Source organism: Necator americanus, chromosome III (genome assembly GCF_031761385.1).
Source record: "Necator americanus strain Aroian chromosome III, whole genome shotgun sequence".
In the NCBI taxonomy this organism is placed as follows: domain Eukaryota; kingdom Metazoa; phylum Nematoda; class Chromadorea; order Rhabditida; family Ancylostomatidae; genus Necator; species Necator americanus.
In genome coordinates this window covers 10,760,817-10,782,291 of record NC_087373.1, presented here as the reverse complement: position 1 = coordinate 10,782,291, position 21,475 = coordinate 10,760,817, and the positions used below count along the sequence as shown (strand labels likewise).

General features: G+C 39.6%; 1 protein-coding gene across 2 annotated transcripts; it reads left to right on the top strand.

Moving 5' to 3' along the window:
- Positions 1–7,563: 7,563 nt before the first annotated feature.
- Positions 7,564–17,334, top strand: RB195_009210 (uncharacterized protein; the record flags this gene model as incomplete). Of its 2 annotated transcripts, XM_064196088.1 has the most annotated exons (7): positions 7,564–7,621; positions 7,704–7,753; positions 7,819–7,875; positions 7,943–7,962; positions 15,819–15,942; positions 16,171–16,320; positions 17,188–17,334. In XM_064196088.1, 7 exons carry the CDS (start codon positions 7,564–7,566, stop codon positions 17,332–17,334), a joined length of 606 nt encoding a protein of 201 aa, XP_064047232.1. The 2 variants fall into 2 exon arrangements, with proteins under 2 accessions (XP_064047232.1, XP_064047233.1); XM_064196087.1 differs by lacking the exons at positions 7,564–7,621; positions 7,704–7,753; positions 7,819–7,875; positions 7,943–7,962 and having other exon boundaries at positions 15,841–15,942.
- Between the last annotated feature and the right edge of the window lie 4,141 nt (positions 17,335–21,475).

Genomic DNA, 21,475 nt, shown 5'->3' with positions numbered 1-21,475 from the left:
GTTTTTCTTTAAAAGAGTGGAATTTTATAGCCATATGTATTCAACATATATCTTATGCTCCAGTTCTCCGGCGCCATAGGTGACTTTAAGTGGACTCCCTCACTTTTCAACCCAGTGGCACTGTACTTGAGCTTCTCGATTTCCATTTCATGTTTCCTGGAATAGATCATCTTGATTTTTGCTTGAGGTTCACCAGCTCAATTTCAACTCAGAATCGCAGGGGTTTCTGAACATGTGTGTGGCCCACATCGACCCAAGGGGCTAGCTGATGTGTCCGAGTATCGAGTCAGTGTCTTTATCCTTTCCGACAATTTTAACGCCTACTTATCAACTCGGGGGCAAAATCAAAATCTCAGTTGACCACGGACGGTTTCGCACCATCGAATATGCAGCGGAGATTTCTACCGTTAAACTACACCACTCTATCATCCTAGGCTCTTTATCTAAAATAATCAAAACTACTCTCACCCAGTTTCGGAACTTTTGCGTTCTTTCTCATCGTCCCTGTTAGCTCGTTTAATCTTAGGAAGATCTTTTAGGAGAATAGAAAAAATCCACTATTAAAATCATCGGAACTGCCTCTTTTACGGTTTAAAATTCAAAAAAATATTTGCTTGCGACTTCGCCATAACGTAATTAATTTTCATACGTTTTCAAAGAAAATATTGCTTCAAATGCAGTGCAATTTGCAGTAAAATATCCTGAAAATGCTTCCAAGCCAACTGAGCTGAATTCTAGGAATCTGCCTTAGTTTTTATCTCATTCCGTGTACTAGCGCTCTCGCGCGTAAATATGTACTTGTTGTGCCGTTCATGCTCGCTTACGCCAATCCCCTAATTGCAATCGACATTCCATGTTGATTGTTTTGATATGTTGCCTTTAAAGGTCCGCTGGGAGAACCTTTTTTCGAATTCGGAGCTCAAATTCAAGTATTACGCCCCGATACGATACGAGGACTCGGATCTTGTAAAAGGAGCACATGCTTATGTCTACGCCTACCTCATCAACTTTCTAGTTAGTTAAAGGAATCACTCCACGAATCTGAGGTGGAGTATTCGTATACGGTAGGTATTCGTATATCGTAGGTTATGGAGAGGGGGATGATTCCGTCTTTTCCTCCCTGTATCAGTGGAAACTGAAAACGGCGGAACGCCGTTTCTTACGACGTCCTCAATCGCGGCTCGCCAGCCTTGCGCCGCCCCGCGCCTGCGATACGAATATTCCACCTGAAGTCCGTGCCACCTCAGATTCGTGCGGCGATGCCTTTAAGGTCAGGCATGGGAATGCCAATGTTGGATCAGAAATGGATAGGAGTGAAGGATAGTTCATGATTACGTTCCCTGATCCCACTAGTAATCTAGAAAAAGGCGTTAGAAACGAGAAACAGAACACACGAAACAACAGAACACGCCTTGATTACGCGGGTCTTTCTCCCTCCTCTTTCTTTTTTCTTTACAATACAACTCATTACAGGTAGAGGAACGAGGTTGGTCGGCAATGCTGCCGCGATAGTGCATATATTCAGGAGTTTTTGCTGTTTATTACGGTTACGTTAGGTGGATTATGGATGTTTGACGACGACGGAATCGCTCGTGTTTTATTGCGTAAGAAGTTGCAGTGTAGGGGTACTTGCACAACCAAGGCTGCTTCACATCGTATTTTTTCACGTCTCACGTCTTTTTTCACGTCTTTTTCTGGATAACTGGACAACATTGGGCCCGATCACGCTCACAGTCGTGACATCTTCATCTCAATCTTTATCTATTCGTAGATAGATCTCAATATCGTTGATTTCCTTACATGCTATCCTCAAAGCAGATCGAAAACGCCCGCTGATTGAAACGGCTCCTGGCTTTTCCGATGTTATCGGTGCAAAGAAAATTTTCCAAGAAAACTATCTAGATAACCCAGGAAAACCAAAAAGGTGAAAAGTGAAGAACAGGATAAGACAGGAAATGGTGACAGATGTTTTAGATACTTCTGAAAGGACAGAAACTATTATTTCCCTTTTTCAAAACTTTTAAATGCTCCTATATTATCCTCTTTTCATTGTTGGTATTATTTATTATTATATTGTTTTATTCACTAAAGTATGGATCAAACAACGTCTTTTGTGGAGAACTTAGATGTGAGTTCATAAATATGGTGAGAGTTCTAGGAATTGTAAAATGACGGCAAGAAAAATCTATGAGGACCCCCTAGTAAGTAACATTTCAACTTCCTGTGTAGGGTATAGAATGTGTTTGAAGAATTTCTTCTAACACCTGCTTAGCTGGAATAAAATATCATTTTTTGAGGATCGGGAAGCCATGGATCGCCTTGTCCCAATAAGGCTTAAACTAGCAGAAACATTTTTGGGTTTTGCAGGTTGTACCTATATTTTTCTGGAAATGTGCATTTTATAGTTCTGAAAGCCGCAATGAAATTGGACACCAAAGCAATTTCCAGTGGATATTCAATTAAAACCTTTGCGTAATAAATATTTCCTAGTCGAATGGAAATCTAGGAATAGAAAAGTGTGATTGCAGCAAAAATCCCTCATCTGTGCGAAAACAACCAGTTCCGTTACTTTTCCGAGGCTCCGCCTCGAAATTCACACCGAAGCCTTTTCGTTTTCTCCGCTGCCAATTACCTAGCCAACATGTCGCTTGGACGTTTTTGCTGGAATACGCTGTATAAATTTTATCGCACATCGATATTGCCATGAAAATATCCTCTCAGTGAGATGGGCTCGAAAAAAAAATGCTTGCAAAGAGATAGGAAAGCTATTTTCTTCTTCCGACATTGAAAATCGTTTTGAATTATTCAAAAAAAAAAATCAATTATCATCTATCAGGAGACAACTGCTTTTTTTTTACTTTGCAGCTAAGCGATTTTCGACTTCCACACCTGAATCTTCTCTCTTTCAAAAACACTTAAAATTGTACACCCGCTAGATCTACGTCAAGGATATTCTTGGCTGAATCCTAGCTTCAACTGGGGACCTATAAATTCCTCCCGGAATTCGTAGCTCATTTGAAGTGTAAGTCTATTCGTCAACTGACCTGGGTGGCCGCCTGGAAAATTTTACAACACTCTGGAACCACGCTGCGTGGTGAGACTCCATTATTCGAAAACACATGCGGAGCTTTCGCTGCCACGGTTTCTGTTACGATGAAAATCTTAAAACACTAAAATCGCACCTACTTTTTTCCTAGTTTTATCGTTACTCATGAAGAAAACCTTTTTTTCGATATTACATCGATTTCGATAAACTTTGATATATCTTTAGATTTTTTGGAAACATTTTTAGAATTATCAAATATTTCTTCAGTTAAGCATGTTCTATTCAGATGCAAGTTCATTGTTATTTATGTTTCATGAGTTTGGTGAGCTTACTCAGAAAGGAAAATAAAATTTCATCCTCGAAGAAAATTAATGAAAATTTGTTCCTGTGATAAGAAGAAATTTTTGAAGTATTCTATCCAGGCTTTAATCTCAGCCTATACTCTTATTCCATGTAATTAGCAAAAGTCACAATTTTCGATCCTCACACATTGAAGTAGTGTGAATTTTCTGAAAATATTTCTAGAATTTTTGGATATTTCTTTACTTGCGAGGATGTTCCCTATTCAGCTGCTATCTCACACTTATACATGTTTCATGAGTTTACTGAGCTTCCCCAGAAAAGTTCCCAGAAATTTGATTTTCCGATTTTAATCTTGGAAATTTGTTCTCAAATAGAAAGAAGGTAGTTTCACATATTTCATCCTCATTTTAACCTCTACCACTAATATATTTATTCCATATAATCAGCAGAGGGCCAAAGTATATGTTTCCAGCTTTTCTTTTGCCTTTTTAGCTTTCCGCGTTATTACGTAGAATAATTATGATTGCCTGAGATTTCAACTAAATAGTCAAGCTTAAGGCATCACTCCATGAATCTGAGGTGGTACGGATTTCAGGTGGAGTACTCCTTGTGGAAAATAGTGCGCCAGAACGGCTTTGGGCGTTCTGGCGCACTATTTTCCACAAGGAGTTCGACTGGAGCGCGCCAGCCTTGTGCATGCACCGCATCTTTCGGACCGTTTTTACGGCAGTTAGGAAGAAATGGACGGAATCACCTCCCTCTCCATAATCTACGATCCCGTATACGAATACTCCACCTGAAATCTGCACCACCTCAGATTCGTGGGGTGATGCCTTTAAAGAACCAAGAATGAGTCAGCGAATAACAGTATGATCCATAGAAAGAAGTTTCCTGCTATACATCAACACTTTGTGATGCCCGTACATTTCTTTTTACTAACCGACAACATTTTGACGGCAAGGTTATGGCAGCACAGCGTTATTTTTCTCTCCAGTCACCAGTGGATCGGGTGGTCCTTAGTGGAAGTATTTTTTTTTGTTTTGGCTCTTTTTTATTGCTTCAAGTAGTTCATCAATTTTTTTCGTATAATGCTGTGTACGTGATTACGTACCGTTCTCTACACTTTAGTGTGCAGAATTCACCCGTACTCTGGATCGTATTCTACTTAGGAATCGAGCCGTAGATTACATATGAAGGGTGCATACGATGTTTCATTCGTCTGACAAAATTACTATTCCGATGAAAAATTCGTTTATCCTTGCCTCCCTCATTGCTCTTTTCCTCTAGAGGTGATTAACTTGAGATTGCTCTAAAACTAGCAAGGAGATGGAGATTTTTTAAGTTCATTTTCATCGTTTTTGCCCACGAGGGCAATTCTCGCTGATGCAAAACATGCATTCCATAAAATTGTTTTTGGGTGTAAAGACGACGAAATGATAGAGATGAAAGAAGCACAAAAACGTGGAAATAAAAACATTGGCGTTTTCTCCTTATATTCTTTTCATTTCAACCAGTATGATTCGTTTTATTTCACGGCACAACTTCAATGCGCAATAGCACTTCTTTTCGGGACCTGAACATTCCTCGGATAAGCGCATCCAGTGCTACATTTGTAATTCAACGGAATATATATGTGAGAGTTTTACCAAAGGACAAATCTTTGTTAAATAGTAATATATTCATACATCCGCCAGAGTACATTCATTTAGCTATATAGATAATTTTCGATGCTCATCCAGAATATTTATAAGTAGTAGCCAAAGGGACTATTTCTAAAGGCATCGCCCCACGAATCGGAGGTAGTACGGGTTTCAGGTGAAGTATTCTTATACGGGATAGTAGTTTATGGATATTCCGTCCATTTCTTCCTAACTGCCGTAAAGAACGGTGCGGAACATGCACAAGGCTGGCGCGCTCCAATCGAACTCGTTGTAGAAAATAGCACGCCGGAACGCTCGAAGCCGTATTGTCTGGGCCGTTTTTTTACGGCAATTAGGAAGAAATGGAGGGAATCACCCTCCTCTCCATAATCTACTATCTCGTATACGAATACTCCACCTGAAATCCGTACCACCTCAGATTCGTGAGGTGATGTCTTTAAACCTCGTGGCGACGAGTATATAGTCGAAGCACGTCAATCAATAACAAATTATTCCATCTAACAATCGAATCGGTCAGAAACATGAAGCAACCTTTGAGAAAACTATGCTCTTAGGTCTAAAATAACGCCATTAAAATTTCGGTGTGAGCAAAAAAAATTGTTTTCTGGAAAAATTTCTGAGAAATGTCGAGAAAAGAGACTGATAAAGAACACGACATGAGCGTTATTGTTGGCTATTTAAGTGCTTACATTCTGAAAAAAGCTTGTTTTGTTTTGAGTTTTTTCTCAACATTTATGAGCTCTATGTTACTGGATATGTTGCTTAGTGGATATTCAAAACTGCTTCCAAGAACTATTGATTTTGCATAGTTGAAATCTTAAGTAAATCCTCCCGCTCAAGACCAGAATGCTACGAGAATCGTCGCTGTTGATCCTACATAATCCTAAGTGCTGTGTTCACGAGGATTACACGTAGAGCGATGAACTCATCCACGCAGCCCACTCGAATACTCACCCTCATAGCAGAATGCTCATCTTTTGCTCTCCTTATCCACCGATTCAAAAATCCTTTTAACCTTTAATGTTTGTTTTGTATCATGTCCGTATATGACATATATGTACAACCTCGTTAATTATTGTGGAGTGTTTTAAAAATTTCATTCTTGAAAATGAATTTGAAAATTGTGCAAAATAAAAGTTAGCTTCTATAATCTATAATCTCTAATCTTCTATAATCGTTTTTTCCAGCAGAATTTCCCATTATTCTCTCAGAGATAATGAGTATACCAATGTACCAAGTCACGTGCTCGTTGTGTTATTCTAGTGGTATTGGTTTCACTCTGGAATTTCTCCTCCCATTCTCGGGAAAAAAAATCCATTTTTGAAGCCCAGAGGTGATTTTAATTCCAACAATGATGAAAATCTCCTAGGCCGCGTTAAATGCGTAACGTTCACATCTCGAAATGTTTGGCTGGATATTGGGACCAAAATGACCACATAATTACACAAACATTTTCCTTTTCGTTGGATGTTGTTTTGTCTTCGTCATCGCTTTAGAATATTATTTCTCTACTCTGCTATCTCAACTAGAATAGTATTCTTGAAAAAAGACGAGTAGAATGTTATGAACGCTTTCATAAATTTTTACACGGTTTTTTCTGGAGTCAATAATACCTAAGGTATCCTAGCAAAGTAGAAAACACTTACAAACTTTGATCTTTCTACTTCTCAATATTCTCCGTTTCTTAGAAACTTGTTGTGTTTTATAAGTGTGTCCACGAGGTTTTTAGGGTAGAATCTTCGCTATGTGCCTGACATTTCGGCCCCTCCGTTGCCTTCAGATGACTGAACAGGAATTGATTGAAACAGTATAACACGTATCCAGTCTAGTGTGGCACCACTATGACTTTGTAATTTGATAATGCTTGAAGGTGCTAGGAGATAAAAACAGAAACTTTTTAGTTTAGTGGCAAAACGCCGCTGGTATTGTGGGATCAAAACGATTTGAAGTTTAGTGGAGTGTGTGTTGCAACAAAGCGGTTTCAATCAAGATGGTATCCTAGCTCGCTTCACTCATTGCTGCAGTTCGAGTGAAGCTAGCGATGGTCCCATCTCGATTCCAAACTCTAACGGCACCGTGCTCCTTCGAATGGAACCGCTTACGCAAAAGCACCGAGCCTCGCGGTATAGGTGGCATTTATTTATTGAAGGGTTCCTCCTAATTGCATTCAACTCGATCTCCTCTGTCTTCGATACCTCTATTGTTAATGATACCTGTATGTCTCATACTTCTGTTTCGTGACCGGGTATAACACATTCCATATCACAATCATGTCCTTGAGTGCCTTATATCTGAAAAAATGAAGCTTTCCTGTCATGTTCCAAGTAATCCTCAAGACTATTGTCGGTGTCCTCAATATAAGTTCCATATCAAGCATTCAATCTCACATCAGTTGTCCCCATTTGTGCACAGCAGCTTATTTTTTCGTAGGCACAGATGACACATCCTGCAGATCCCGCATTTCGTTTAATCTGCTCTTAACAAACTAACTTTTGTATTTCCTGTGAAGGGGTGCTCATCAGAGTTACGTAGTCTCGTAACTGCCCTTGGACAATGAATGCTACAGCTGCATCGACGCTATCAGACCTGGAGAAACCCAAAGAGAAAACTAGTTTTATCCTGCAATATTACTGTTTTTATTTATGGCATTACAGCGTGGTGTCTTTGGTAATGCACGTAATGTACCGTTATAGCCATCGACACATGCGAATTTCGTAGCTGTTCCCCTGGATTGCTGCTATTCGTGGGTCTCAATGCACACTTCACCAGCGTTCTTCATTATAATACGAATCACTGCGCGTTTTATAGCAGTCGGATGTGCGGATCTGGCGTGCGACAAGATATTCATATGACTTTCCTTGCGATGTCAAATTATTCTGACAACCTCACTAAAATCTTTTATTTTTCTGCGTGTTCACATAGAGAAGAATAGAATCACTATAAGTATCTCAAGTAAGTTATGACTTGTATATGTTGTGTATACTGGTTTGTTGTTATTTTGTGTGTAGTGTAGCGGCTAGAGGTTCCGCTTCCTGCACGATCGATCGGAGGTTCGAATTTGCCCCAGTGCTCACCAAGCCTTTCATCCCATCGATAAATTGGTACCAAACTTGCCTGGGAGGATAAAAACACTGATTTGACACAGCGGCTAACCCCTGCAAGTCATTGTATAGGCCGAATACACGTTCGTGAACTTCAATCGATTCGGAATTGAAGGTGGGAGCGCATCCCAAGCGGAATGATTAACGTCAATCACTTCACAATCTACTTTTATTGTTATACTACTACTGTTACTGTTATTTGGGGGCGCTCGTGCAGTTCAAACTAACTTGATGTTACATAGCAGTTCTTCGGTGTACGCGTCAACATGGGCTGGATAATTTGTAGTATTACCACCGTAATAGCATTTCCACTCTGTTATAATGTAGATCTAACACTTCAGAGTTTCTTGTATCTCGCTGTTTTTCACACTAGTTTGAGGTGGAGTAACATCGGAAAACCCTATCATGCAGCTGGATCAAATTCTCGCTTCACCAAAACTTTTAGACTGAGAGTTTCGCTACTCACATTATTGTTGGCACATTATCTAGGAATTTCTAGGAAGGAATCACAACTTTTTCAACCCTAAACCTGCAACTGTGCTATGAACGTCAGAGAAGGCAAGATCTCTAACGCTCAGTTGATTGAACTATAAGTTCTGATTGGTTTTTTTTTCGCCGCTATGCGCCAATAAATACTTCAGGCAAAAGCCAGCACATATTAGAGGTTATCTTCAGTCCAGTCGAGTCGAGCTGCCGCAACCTGATTAGGTGCCATTTTAAGATGTGGAAATCCTTCAAGGCAAAAAAAAAGATAAGTGACCATGCCAATGTCGACAGCTCATTTCCTCAATTGAATATTCAACGTGCAGTCAATTCGAGATTGGCAGCTTCGTTCTCGGCTAAAGAGGGCATCGAGAGAATGTGATTTACTTTTCTCCCCTTTTTATCATACGAAATAAACCATGGCTTCGAGAGAAGTTTGAGTTGGTAAGTATTTTGCTGTTCTACACAATAGAAGGGAATAAAAACCGTCTAAACATTTCTGTACTTTTCGCCAACATTTCACGGATTTTTACCGTTGCTCGAAAATTCTCCACACTTTTTTTTGCTCACGTCTTATCTATGTGTATTCAGCGTCTGATTAAATTACACTTCGCTACAGCCGTCCCACTTTTTCAAGATCCACTTCGTTTTTCCTTTTACTACACTACCGCGTTGTTGTTTTTCCGCAATCTTATTCCTCTTCGCTTTTCAGTTTGTCTCCTTTGCATTTCATAGATAGAGTGAAATGAGCTGCGTGTCTAATAAGAAACAATTAACTTTTCAGATTCTGAAAAAAAGCTTTGTATAGACCCGGAAAAAAAGAAACACAACTTCAATAGCGCTTAAATAAAAGGGTTTGTTGTTGCAGCAACTGATCGATACAATAGAATCGTCCAATGGTATATTGGGTATTGCAAAAAAAAAGTTATTCGAGTTCGATACATCCGATAACATCCAGCAGAAACATTTCCTCCCCTATCGTTAACCATAAACGATTTATCTACTTTCTTCTATCAAGGATTATAAAACTGCCGTAACAAATGAAGATATCCGTTTTCCATGCGCACGTCAAGATTTTTCAGAGACTTTATTCGTGTTTGCAAAATGATTACAATCTTTGTGTCAGCCAACGCTCTACACAATACGTCTAGTTCTGTATCTAACGATAGCAGCTTGGTTGTATTCTATCCGATATCTTAAATAGCCATACATTTTGTTCACGTCGGAGTGGAAAAGATCCAGAGCCAATTTATGGGGAAGGAAATTTTTCCTGTGAGTACAGCAATTTTCCCTCTTCTTCTTCCGGAAATAGGAACCTTGCATACATTTTATTTCTGTAATGAGACTGTTATTTGAACCCACACGCAGAAAAACCGTAGGTGAACTCAGGAGAAATGGTGGTTGAAACCCATTGGAAATAGATGTTCGAGGATGTCTCCTGTAAATCTGTTCTCAAGGACTATTATATAAATATACAAGCGAAGCGAATGTACGAGAATTTCGAAGATGCGAGGAAGCTAGGTTTCCAGCGTTATTCTCAGAATGGTCAGCTGCGCGTGGCGTAGGACGCGCAGCTGACCATTCTGAGAATATGTTGGCGTAGCATAAATTTGTATTTATTGTAGATATTCTGTACACTGTATTCCATAGAATTAATAAGTAGGCGTGTAGACATGCTCTGTTACTGTTGTGTAGTCGGTCGATAGTTGGGTCGAGAGGGGACGCAGATCCCCGCGCAAACCACAATAGGGGATACATAGGCTTTACGTCTTTATTAGGAGCGCATGTTGATTATTTAGCGGCTAGCTGAGTAACCAGCTGAACATAGAGGATGCTGAAACCCCTGAATCAAGTTCAGACTTCCGCACCAAGGCAGGCGTGTCTCCAGCAAGAAAGGATCTCTTATCTTCCTTCAAGATTCGGGCCAGAAAAAAAAATTCAAAAGAATTTCTAATGTTGGACAGCTATTCCCTACGCGTGCAACTACTACTTCGGACCAAAATATAGTGGAAGGACCTACGGGATACCATCGGTTGACGACATTGCTGAGATTAATCCTCGAATCCGACTCAAAAGAACGGCGCAACGCAGGAGCAGGTTGTCAGTCGTAAGAATGCGAGAAGTCTCCTTGACCGAGCGATGCCTCCACCTGATGGCATAAAAATCTTGCAACAATTACGGGCAGCAACTGACTTCCCGGAATCTGGCTCAGCTTCCGCTATCAATCAAGCATTGATGTGTTGTTGAGGCGAGCTTGTTCCCACAGTCGCAACAGCTTCATCACCAATTCGAAGAGAAGGTGAGTGGTTCAGTTTATTTATTTATTTATTTATTACGCTCAAAGGCGTGCCCAGAGTAAGAGGCAAAGAAAGAATACAAATAAACAATAGAAAATCCAGCAACAGAAAAGAGTAGAATGAGAATAAGCAGGGATAAGTCATTCATTCGCTGTCTCGTTGTCGTGTGATTGCTTTGATCTGCGCTCTGGTTAGTCCTTTTTACATTCCTTTGTGTTAGGTTATTTCCTCTAGTCTTTCGTTTGTGGACTACTTCTCTTATCGTTATCTGCCTCTTCTTTGGCTCAAGTTTGATTTCTCATTGTTGCCTCATATCAAGGTTGTTTCAATTTCTCACATTTGATTGTTAATCCCGTTCAAAGGCATCACCCCACGAATCTGAGGTGGTGCAGATTTCAGGTGGAGTATTCGTATACAGGATGGGAGACGACGGAGAAGGGGGTGATTCCGTCCATTTCTTCCTAATTGTCGGAAAAAACGGCCGAGAAGATACGGCTTCATTCGTTTTGGCGCACCATTTTGTACAAGAGGTTCGATTGGAGCGCGCCAGTCTTGTGCGGCGCCGCATCTTCCGGGCCGTTTTTTTACGGCAATTAGCAAGAAACGGACGGAATCACCTCCCTCTTCGTAGTCTCCCATCCCGTATACGAATACTCCACCTGAAATCTGCACCACCTCAGATTCGTGGGGTGATGCCTTTAATGCCTCTATTGGGTCACAAATTGTGAATGACATGCCTTCTGATTCCGTCGGAAACCACATTGTGAGTGACTTTAGTCAGCTTTCAATGCAGGTCTTGATCTCGCTCATCAAGAAACGTAACCGAGATCCAGTCATTCCGTTCTCTTATAAAGAAAATAGCGATTGAATTAGCTGAACGTACTGAGGCTAACATTCGTGCGCGCGCTTTAGTTATTAGTGGTATTAATGAAACCGATAAAGAGTTATGTCCCTTCATCAACATCAACTCGATGTTGAAAAAAAGTCACAGTCCTAAAAGTTGAATGTCGCCTCACGAGTATTTTTCGCATTGGTAAACCTGATAACAAACGCTCACGACTTGTCAAAGTCATTCTTCCCACATCTTATCATTGGCATCGTGCTTTCGCCGTCGCCAGACTACTGCGGTTAGGTGGCTTTCCTCATGTTTATGTTAGGAAAAGTATGACCCCTGATGAGAGGAAGCATGAGTTTGAGTTAAGAGAGCAAGCTCGTGAACCCAACCACGGTAAACAAGTGCGTGAATGGGTTGTTTTCCGGGGTGAGCTTCGACGTATTTCTGAACTTCCTTTTAGGTCGGAAAACCTGTAAGCTCGCATGATATTTCTGGATTGTATTGTTTTTTTGTTTAACGCCACTAGCCTCGCCAACAATAATGCAGGGGCCAATCTGTACAATTCCTGCCCAACATAAGTGCACTCATGTCTACTACACAAAGCTCGGTAAGTTTTCGCCAGGAAACGAAAAAAACGGAACCGCGTCTTTTTTCTTCTTTCTTCATAACATCATTCATATTGCTCTGTAAAATTACTTGTGGACACCAATCGACTCATTATGTTAAGATGTATCTATATAGCTTATTTTGAGCGTTGAAAACTTTCATGAAAACACTTGTTTTTTAATTCACCAGCGGCTACAAATTATTGGATCAAACTCTGAGATGATTGCGCCTAGAGGATATGTTACATTTGGTGCAAATGTATTGTGAGGTAGTTTTTATGGCTGAATATTCTAATGTAGACATTGTTTGTTGTGTTGTAAACACTTTCGTGCCCCACTTACATGTATACTAGACAGTTTTAAGTTCATTCTCTATATGCATAAATATTCCCTTGTAAAGGAATGGATTCTTCGCAGGCGAATAACTTCTTTTCCTCAGCGCTTATAAAAGCACTTCATTCTTATTTTAATGAATAACTGTTCTGTGGATGTGCCATTCTTCTTTATTCGGTTCAAATAAAATTGTGTCAATTTTGTAAGAGAACGGGGGAAGGGTAGTCTCGCTGTAGGATGAGATGTATAGCGGACCCTTTTAAGGCCCGTATAACTGTTAGCGTCATGGGTGGCCGAATTCTGGAGAAGAAATTTCAAAGTTCACTAACTCAACTGAGTCTGGCACCGTTCGATAGATAATTTCTTTTTTTTCTCTTTTTAAAATTTTCTGTTCTAGTTATAGAAATGTTCTCTAAGAGCCACGGAAATCAACCTTTTGTAAAAAGTAAAAACAACAAGATTTTTCTCACATGTTGGCCCGCTACAATCCACCTTCAACTCTCACGGTTTGTTGATTTAAATGTGACATCTAACAGCGAATAAAGGGTCCTAGAAAAGTGGTAAGTAAGTAAGTAGTCAGTCTCTAAAATGAAATATTTAGCCAAGATCGCTGAAAGCTACTCAGAAATTCGGGTAAACAATGAAGTAGAGCAAAGTTGTGCATTTGATCTCAAATAAGCACGTCTTTTTAAGGGTTAAACTTTAGAAATCGGCATGCAACATCGGAAATAAATAGTTCTCTGAAAAAAACCTTGTACTAAATCTTTTCTAGCCTGGAAAGCAAGTAGCAAGCAACCTGAAATGTGCCACATCCAGCAATTTCTGCAAATCTTCTTATTCTAGTATACATATAAGTGTGGTAGCAAAATGCTGACAATACAACAAACAATGCCTACATTACGAACATCTAAACATAAAATCACCTCGCATTACATTTGCAGCAAATGTCACAAATTCTCTAAGCGCAATTATCTTTGAGTCTGATCCAACAATTTATAGCCGCCGGTAATTTAGAAAATAAGTGTTTTCATTTTAAAAAAAATTTTCAAAGCTCAAAATGAGCTGCATAGATAGATCTCATCATATCGAGTCGATTGATATCCACGAGTAATGATATAGACCAATATGAATGCAGTTATGGAGAAACAACGAAAAAAAATGCGAAATCTTACAAATTCCTACAATCTTAATAGAGGATAAAGGATGAAGTTTCTGACGTTAATCATTCCGCTTGGGATGCGCCCCCACGTTCACTTCAATTCAGAATCGTTTGAGGTTTACGAACGTGTATCTGGCCCTACATGACTTGGGTGGCTGCCGATGTGTCAAGTCAGTGCTTTTATCCTCCCAGACAAGTCTGGTACCAATTTATCGACCCCGGAGGGATGAAAGGCTTGGTGAGCACTTGGGCGGATTCGAACCTCCGATCGATCGTGCAGGAAGCGGCACCTCTAACCGCCACACCACGAACGCCCCACAATCTTACAAATCGAAAATCTTACAAATTTCCTACGTGCGTTTTTATTCAGCAGTCAAAATCCATTCTCCAATGCAGGGGTGGCAGCCCTTAAACGTTTTTATGTGTCGGAAATTAATTTGGACTTTAAGTTTTCATCCAGCAGAGCGTCCAAGATTATAGCCATCAAAATGAAGCCGCTAATGGAGAGAGTAAGTCGTTGTGTTTCAAATATTGACAAAAAAGAATGCCAATGGTCGGTCCAACACAAACATTATTAAGACAAATACCTCTTGCCAATATCAGACAGACATCTCTTTGAAGCATGGAAATTTTGAAAGCTCTGGAGTAGAGGTAAATTTGGAATGCAAGTATTAATGCTTCAAAAAATTCATCTGCCTCCCTCGGAAAGACTATGATAAATTCCCCCGAATATTAGTGCATAAGTCGGGGGATATATTAGTTCTTTCCAGAAGTCCCTTACCCGTGCATTACTCAAAGATAGCTCCACAGCTTCTTGTTCTCCAATAGCGATGAAAAATAATTTTGAAGGAAAAACCTTCTAATAAACTCACTTCATCACAGAACTCTCCCACTCCTGTTTACGGATTTTGACCAATGTAACTTGATCCGTGTGTGAATTTCCTCAGACGTCAAGAACGTATCCGTCTTGTCACTCACATCAAGTCGTGTTCCTATGCCTTCGAAATGTTTTTCTCTCTTCTTTCTACGCCCTCCTACGCAATTTATGTGTGAAGTCGCCTATGTGAAATTGCGCTAATCTTAGGCAATTTTCTAAACTCTAGGGAATAGTTAATGCGTTTTTGTGAACTGGTCCCTGATTCGGGAAATGTTTTCTTCCGATGTTCTTCTAGAACTTCTCAATCCTCCTGAGATCCGCCTGTACTGAGAAATAGGAACCATTTCGTTGTGGACTACGAGTTAGTTCTGAATACGTTTTCGTATTACTAAGGGGTCGCAAGGTTCTGTTTCGAGTACGTGTTGTCTCGTTTTTGGAAGAGTAGGTGCCGAGCGAATTCAACCAGTGGGTGGGTGGCATGCGCGTTTGGTTCCTGTTAGGACTGGAGGGTGAAATATGTACGTATACTTGAGTATATGAATATATATGTAAATGCTATCATTTTTCTACACATGTTATATAGGCTTATGTAGAGAAATGATAGTATATACATATGTGACACTATCATTATTTATGTTATATGAATATAAAGGATAAAAGGATAAAGTTTCTGGCGTTAATCAATCCGCTTGGGATGCGTCCCCACGTTCACTTCAATTCAGAATCGTTTGAGGTTCACGAACGTGTAACTGGCCTATACAGTGACTTGCGGTGGCTAGCCGATGTGTCAACTCAGGGTTTTTATTCTCCCAGACAAGTTTGGTACCAATTTATCGACCACGGAGGAATGAAAGGCTTGGTGAGCACTAGGGCGGATTCGAACCTTCGATCAATGGTACAGGAAGCGGAACCTCTAACCGCTACACTACATCCGCCTTATATGATATATATGAATATATATTGCAGTAAACGCGTTACAACCACCTGGTTGAAAAAAAGGCTGGCGCCGACCAAATCTTTCAGTACAGCATTTTTTTTTACTTACAACATTCATCGTCGCATTTTTTTTCTTCAAAAAAAGCCATGGAAAAGGTCACAAACAGTGTCTGCTATTTCAGTCCTGGCAATGTATTCCAAAAGATGCTACGTCTACTAGTTCTACTATTCATTTGGTGCTCATCCGAAGCCTCACGCTACTCCCATACTAATGAAGATTTGCTACATTTTTCTAGAAGTGAAAATGTAAGTTCCACATTTTTATTCCACCGTACTTTGTTTTTAAAAAAACTTTTTTGTTATGTTAAAGTCATATTCTGTTGAATTGTTGCTGTTGAAACAGTTCAAGGTTTCCATCCAGTAAAACTAACTGCTCTATGAGAAACTGCTTAGAAACATTGAAAAGTCTACAGAATAAGTAGATCAAAAAGCCCGATCACATTAAAATAATACATAATTCTGATTATTTTCTAGGGTCCACGAATAAACAGGCACAGCTTTTTCAAACAGGATTTTCGTCCTGGATATAAGTTGAAGTTGTTCTGCGAAGCACATGGAATTCCGAGGCCAGATTTCAGGTGGTATAAGGATGGAGTTCAGGTGAAGGATCGACCAGGATTAGAGGTATGCTGTGAAGTACTGGATATAATCGTCGTCGAATGTCTTTATCCGGGCGACCTTTCGCTAACATATTCAGGAGAGGTGTAGAAAGGACAGAAAAAAGTGTTGCACATAGGAAGAGCACGCGTTGCGACAGATGCGCAGCGCATGCGCAGTTGAACACATTCTGTCCCGGTTATATCCTGCGGTCTAGTGCATTTTCAATAAAATCGTTGAAATTTTTCGAAAAGCGCTGGAGTAGAAGGAAATGACTACTCAAAAGTGCGTTTCGAGGTAAGTGGATCCATACAAAAAACAAACCTTGAGTTCCCCTCTTGAGCTACATCGGTGTACTCGTCCTAATAGCCCTCGATAATGGATTTTATAAAAAGTTGACCGGGTGGAGACTGAAAAATCTATTGCGCATTTTTTTCTGATATATGATTTCCAATGAGTAGGTACGGACTCTTCGATTTAGGTCCTCGACCTAAATCGAAGAGTCCGTACCTACTCGTTGGATTTACGTCCGAGGTGTACCTCCTACACAAACAATTATCTCATTTACAAAATTTCTAATGTTTGCCAGCCTTGTTTATTTGTGTACATTGGCGGATTGACGAAAGAAAGCACTAAATAAATTTGCGCGATAGGGTGGCGTAACCGGGTAAAGCCTTACGTTTGGTGCAACCCAGGAACTCTTTGCATTACCGCTGGAAGTTTAGGAAGGCCTCTTAAGCTTGCATCCACAACAAAATGAAACTGTGCTATGGAAGCGACGGAAATACCTCCAAGAGCGCAGAGAAAAGTGGAAAATTATTATCATCATTATTATTATTGAGATTTAAAATTATTATTATTATTATTAAGATTTAAAAATACTTTTCCTTTCAGATCCGAAACTATGTGGACTCCTATAAAATCTCCTCTCATTTGGATATCGATCCGACTCGAGTATTAGACGCAGGAGAGTATGAATGTGTTGCCAACAATACTTTCGGATATCATCTTGAACATATGCGTGCATACCTTCGACTCTAATACCGAATTCTACTTCGTAAGTGTATCATGTATCATTTGATTCTATCGCTATTGTATTTTATATATTTTATGCTGTATTTGTTCTTGTACAAGGCCAAAGGGAGCCATACGACACTTCATTGTTAGTATTTGCTTTTCTCTAATGAAGTATGTCTCGTAAGGATAAAAAAAAACACAATTGTAGGTTTCAAATGTCAATTATGACGTTACTATGGAGTATTGACCTTATCGTTTGCAAAGAAAAACTCGGACTGGATTACCTATTCACAGAAATATCGTTCAGATACGAATTTCTCAAAAACGAGAAGTATGACAGCTTATTTTCACAAAAAAAATACACAACAAAATTTTATTTAATTAAACGAAAAACTTTTAGACATCTGAATTATATTTGTAGCAACGAGGACACAGATGATATTACAAGGGATCTGAAGATTGCGGTCAAATATTTTGATTGTGTTTGTGTTTTATTAATTAATTAATTGATGTATTTTAATGATGTTTTCTCGTTCAGAACAGTCAGTGCTACTTATAAGAACGTAATGTGACGAAAAAAAATTGTTAGAGGAAGAGCGGAGGCGAAAATTTGCGATGAGTAATAAATGTGACAGCAGAGTCAATACAGTAATGTAGTCACAACAGAAATAACATCTTTACTTTCCTAATGACATTGTCCCTGTATTATCGGCCATCTCAAAAGAATTGAACTCAATTTCAACGAAAAATTGAAAAGATCGATCGATTTGGCCAGAACACAGCGGCGTGGACGGAAAGCGGATAAATACATCCGAAAGTTCTATCCGTTTTGAAAAGAACAGTTCTATACGAATGTTCTAGTAATTATCTTCTTCGAACGGGAAATCAGTATAGTTAAGGATAAGAATCAAAAGCTGAGAAGAAACGGAAACAACAAAAGCAACTCCGGGAACAGGTAGGATCATGAAAAAAGTGAAAAGTGAAAAAAAGAGAATGCGAAACACTTGTCACCGTGTCACATGCAAATTTTGGGATGTGCCATCGCGTTCACATCAATCCAGAATAGTTTGAGGTTTACGAAGGCGTGTATGACCTGTGCTTGTCACTGTGTCATATCCAAAGGCTGCGAAACTTGCGAGAGTTATCCAGCGTATCAAGTCAGTGCCGTTATTCTCTCAGACAAATCTGGTGCCGATTTATTGACCTCGAAGGGATGAAATTCTTGCTTGGGACAAATGTGGTTCCGAACCATCGGTGCTCGATCGTGTAGTTATAGCGGAACCTTCTACCGACTGCGCTAACCCCCACCCTTAGTTCGATTTACGTTTCAGAAATTTGTGCACTTCATAAAGGGAGAAAAGCCGTCGCGTTTATCACAGATTGATCTATCTATCAGAAAAGGTGATGTGAAGTGGAATTTAGTTTCCTTAAACAAATCTCATGTTGGTAAGGCGTAAAGAAATTTATGTAGGCTGTTTCATAAGAAACGATATTTTCACGTTTTTAGAAAGTTTCCGTCACGATCATATAATTGTGACACGACTGTGGAGTACATTCCCGGTAAGGGAAGAAAAGAAAATAGATTATTCAGAGTTCTAAGCTACGTTACTCTTCGAGGATCAGACTCAGCTCCTCAAGTTTCCCAAGGAATGTCCATCCAGTCAGGCGGCTTCGGCCATGTGACACATTTTAACTACAACCGGTGGACAATGACCAGATTTTAATACAGGTGAAAGAGTAGTAGAGTAAGAACGATGTTTTCCCTTCCAGTTTGTTGCCAAATATTTGCCGTTGGTGCCTATATAAATTTTCGTAGGAATTTTCATTATGTACAAGATATGTGGATGAAATGAATGAATGAATCAAGTAACAGAAATGCTGGCCAATCTAACGGGCAAAACTCTTCGCAAAGTTCTACAGAGGAAAACACGTGATTGGGATCCGTTGAAGAAAAAGTGCCGATTAACCACCGATTGTTGAAAAAGAACGTCCGCTTGAACAAGTCGAAGATAAAGGAAGGAGGATAGGAGCCAGGTGAGTAGTTGTCAAACAGAAAACGATAAAAAATGATCCACTTGTTTCAAATCCACATTTTTTCAGTTTCTTTGAATATTATTTACAGCCACTCAAGTATTAACATTTCTAAAGCGGCTAAGTGACGATTAACCCACTGATAACAATATTACTCAAGGGTACGTACGTTGCGACCTTATTTATACACTATAATACAAAAGAAAATGGGAAACGAATGAAAACAAGAAAAAGTGTCCTAATACAAAAATACTGTAGTTGGATACAGCACTACCATCTCTGTTCATATTCGAGAAATTAAAAGTAACGCGCTGGTCCCATATTCTTCAGCAAATTTCAAAAAAAGCATAAATGATCATGAATTTGTAAAGTGAATAAAGTGATCAACGGCGACTAACACCGAAATAACTGAAATAGATCGGAATAATAATTTTTTTCCGCTGATAGAGGTGCAGTTCTTCAAATAACCAGACATTTTCCTACTCTTACCGCTTCTGGTTATCGTTGTGACCTTCACTGGCAATTTTAGCAGATTCTGTAAATTTACGCTGAATTTTTAGATCGTATAGATTAAGTGATCTGAGAACTGAGATCAGTCGAAATTAACGCTTTTCTCGATCTCCGCGAATCTGCGACAGAAGCAGGACAACATCCATTTACAAAGCATTTAAGGATTACGGAGTAAATAATTAGATAAGTAAGCAAAGATCGCTCATTTGTCTATTTATTTACGCCCCAAAAAAGTGCTCTGCTAATTGCTTTTATGCTTTACATAACATAGAGAAATTAATGAAAAAAAAGTCATGGAATGTAATACAGAAGAAATTAGATTTTTGACTACGTCATCGTGGTATAGCTGATGTAAGACAACAAAAATTACCTGCTTCCTCTGAATTCAGAGAATTCAGAGAACTAATCCTTTCTCGGTAAAGAAACTCCTTGAGCAAGAGCATTTGTTGCTATCACCATGGTCTGTGTTCAAACGCGAGATTTTTTTTTCGCATAGAATCCAGAAAAAGTGACACGATCTCAAAAATGACAAGGTGTAATCCCATGTTTTTCGAATATGTCACTTCTCGGATATCAGCTTTCTAGAACATTGAGGATCAATGCAGTAATCTTAAGTTCCGCACACTTCGATTACACCTGTACAGCGATCTCATCAACTATTGCTATGACATAATATCGACCGCATTTCTACAGTTCTACAGTGTGTGTGTATGACTGTGTGTAACTTTTAGGGTCTATTTATAGGATCTAGGGTGGGATCTCATTTTTTTTTTCGAACCTGTCACTTCTCTGCTTTCTGGAATAGGATCAGTGCAGCGTGAATGCAGAAACTTTTACTTCCATACTCTTCGATTGGACCTTTACTGCATCCACAATGATCGGTCTCTTCCTCTCTCTTTCCCCTTCTCTCACCTCCTCTTTTTTGCCCTCTCTCTCTATAGTTCGAGGAAGCCGAGATTGTGTACTCATTGTGATGTTTGCTTGATTGATCAAGCTTGTTTTATTTTAGTGACTGTATTTATTAATTCTTGTAATATTTTAGTTCACGAAGCAACAAAATTATGTTTTATAGGTTTGATTTTGTGCAGAAAACCAACTTCGCAACTATTAGCACTTTGCGTCTACTTAAAACGGAGTGCCACAATTTTGACGTGCTGCGGAATCCTCAGCGAAAGCGTAGAGTTCGGGTGGTAGGTTATTCAGAGTATTTCCACCCATAGAATACGTTTTTCATTCACCCATAGTCGTAGAAAACTGCGTGGAAGATGTCGTTTTTACGTAAGACCAATGCATAGGCTCCTGACGGGACCGGAGCGTGCGGATGGGGACGTATTCTAACGTACCTCGGTAGAAAGGAACCACGTTCCCACTGCGTTTTCTACGACGAATAGGAAAAGATGAGCGGAGCCACGCTGTGTTCCTGATCTACTACACGAACTCTACGCTTTCGCTGTGGGTCCGCACCACGTCCAAATCTTGATATGCTGCCTTTAAATTCCAATAAATTTTTATCGGCTCAAATTCACTTATTGTGTTGAAACGAAAATCGTGAGCGTTTTTCTTACAACCACACAAAAATACACGCAACCTCCATCAAAAAATCCAAAAATAAAGTGTGGGCGGA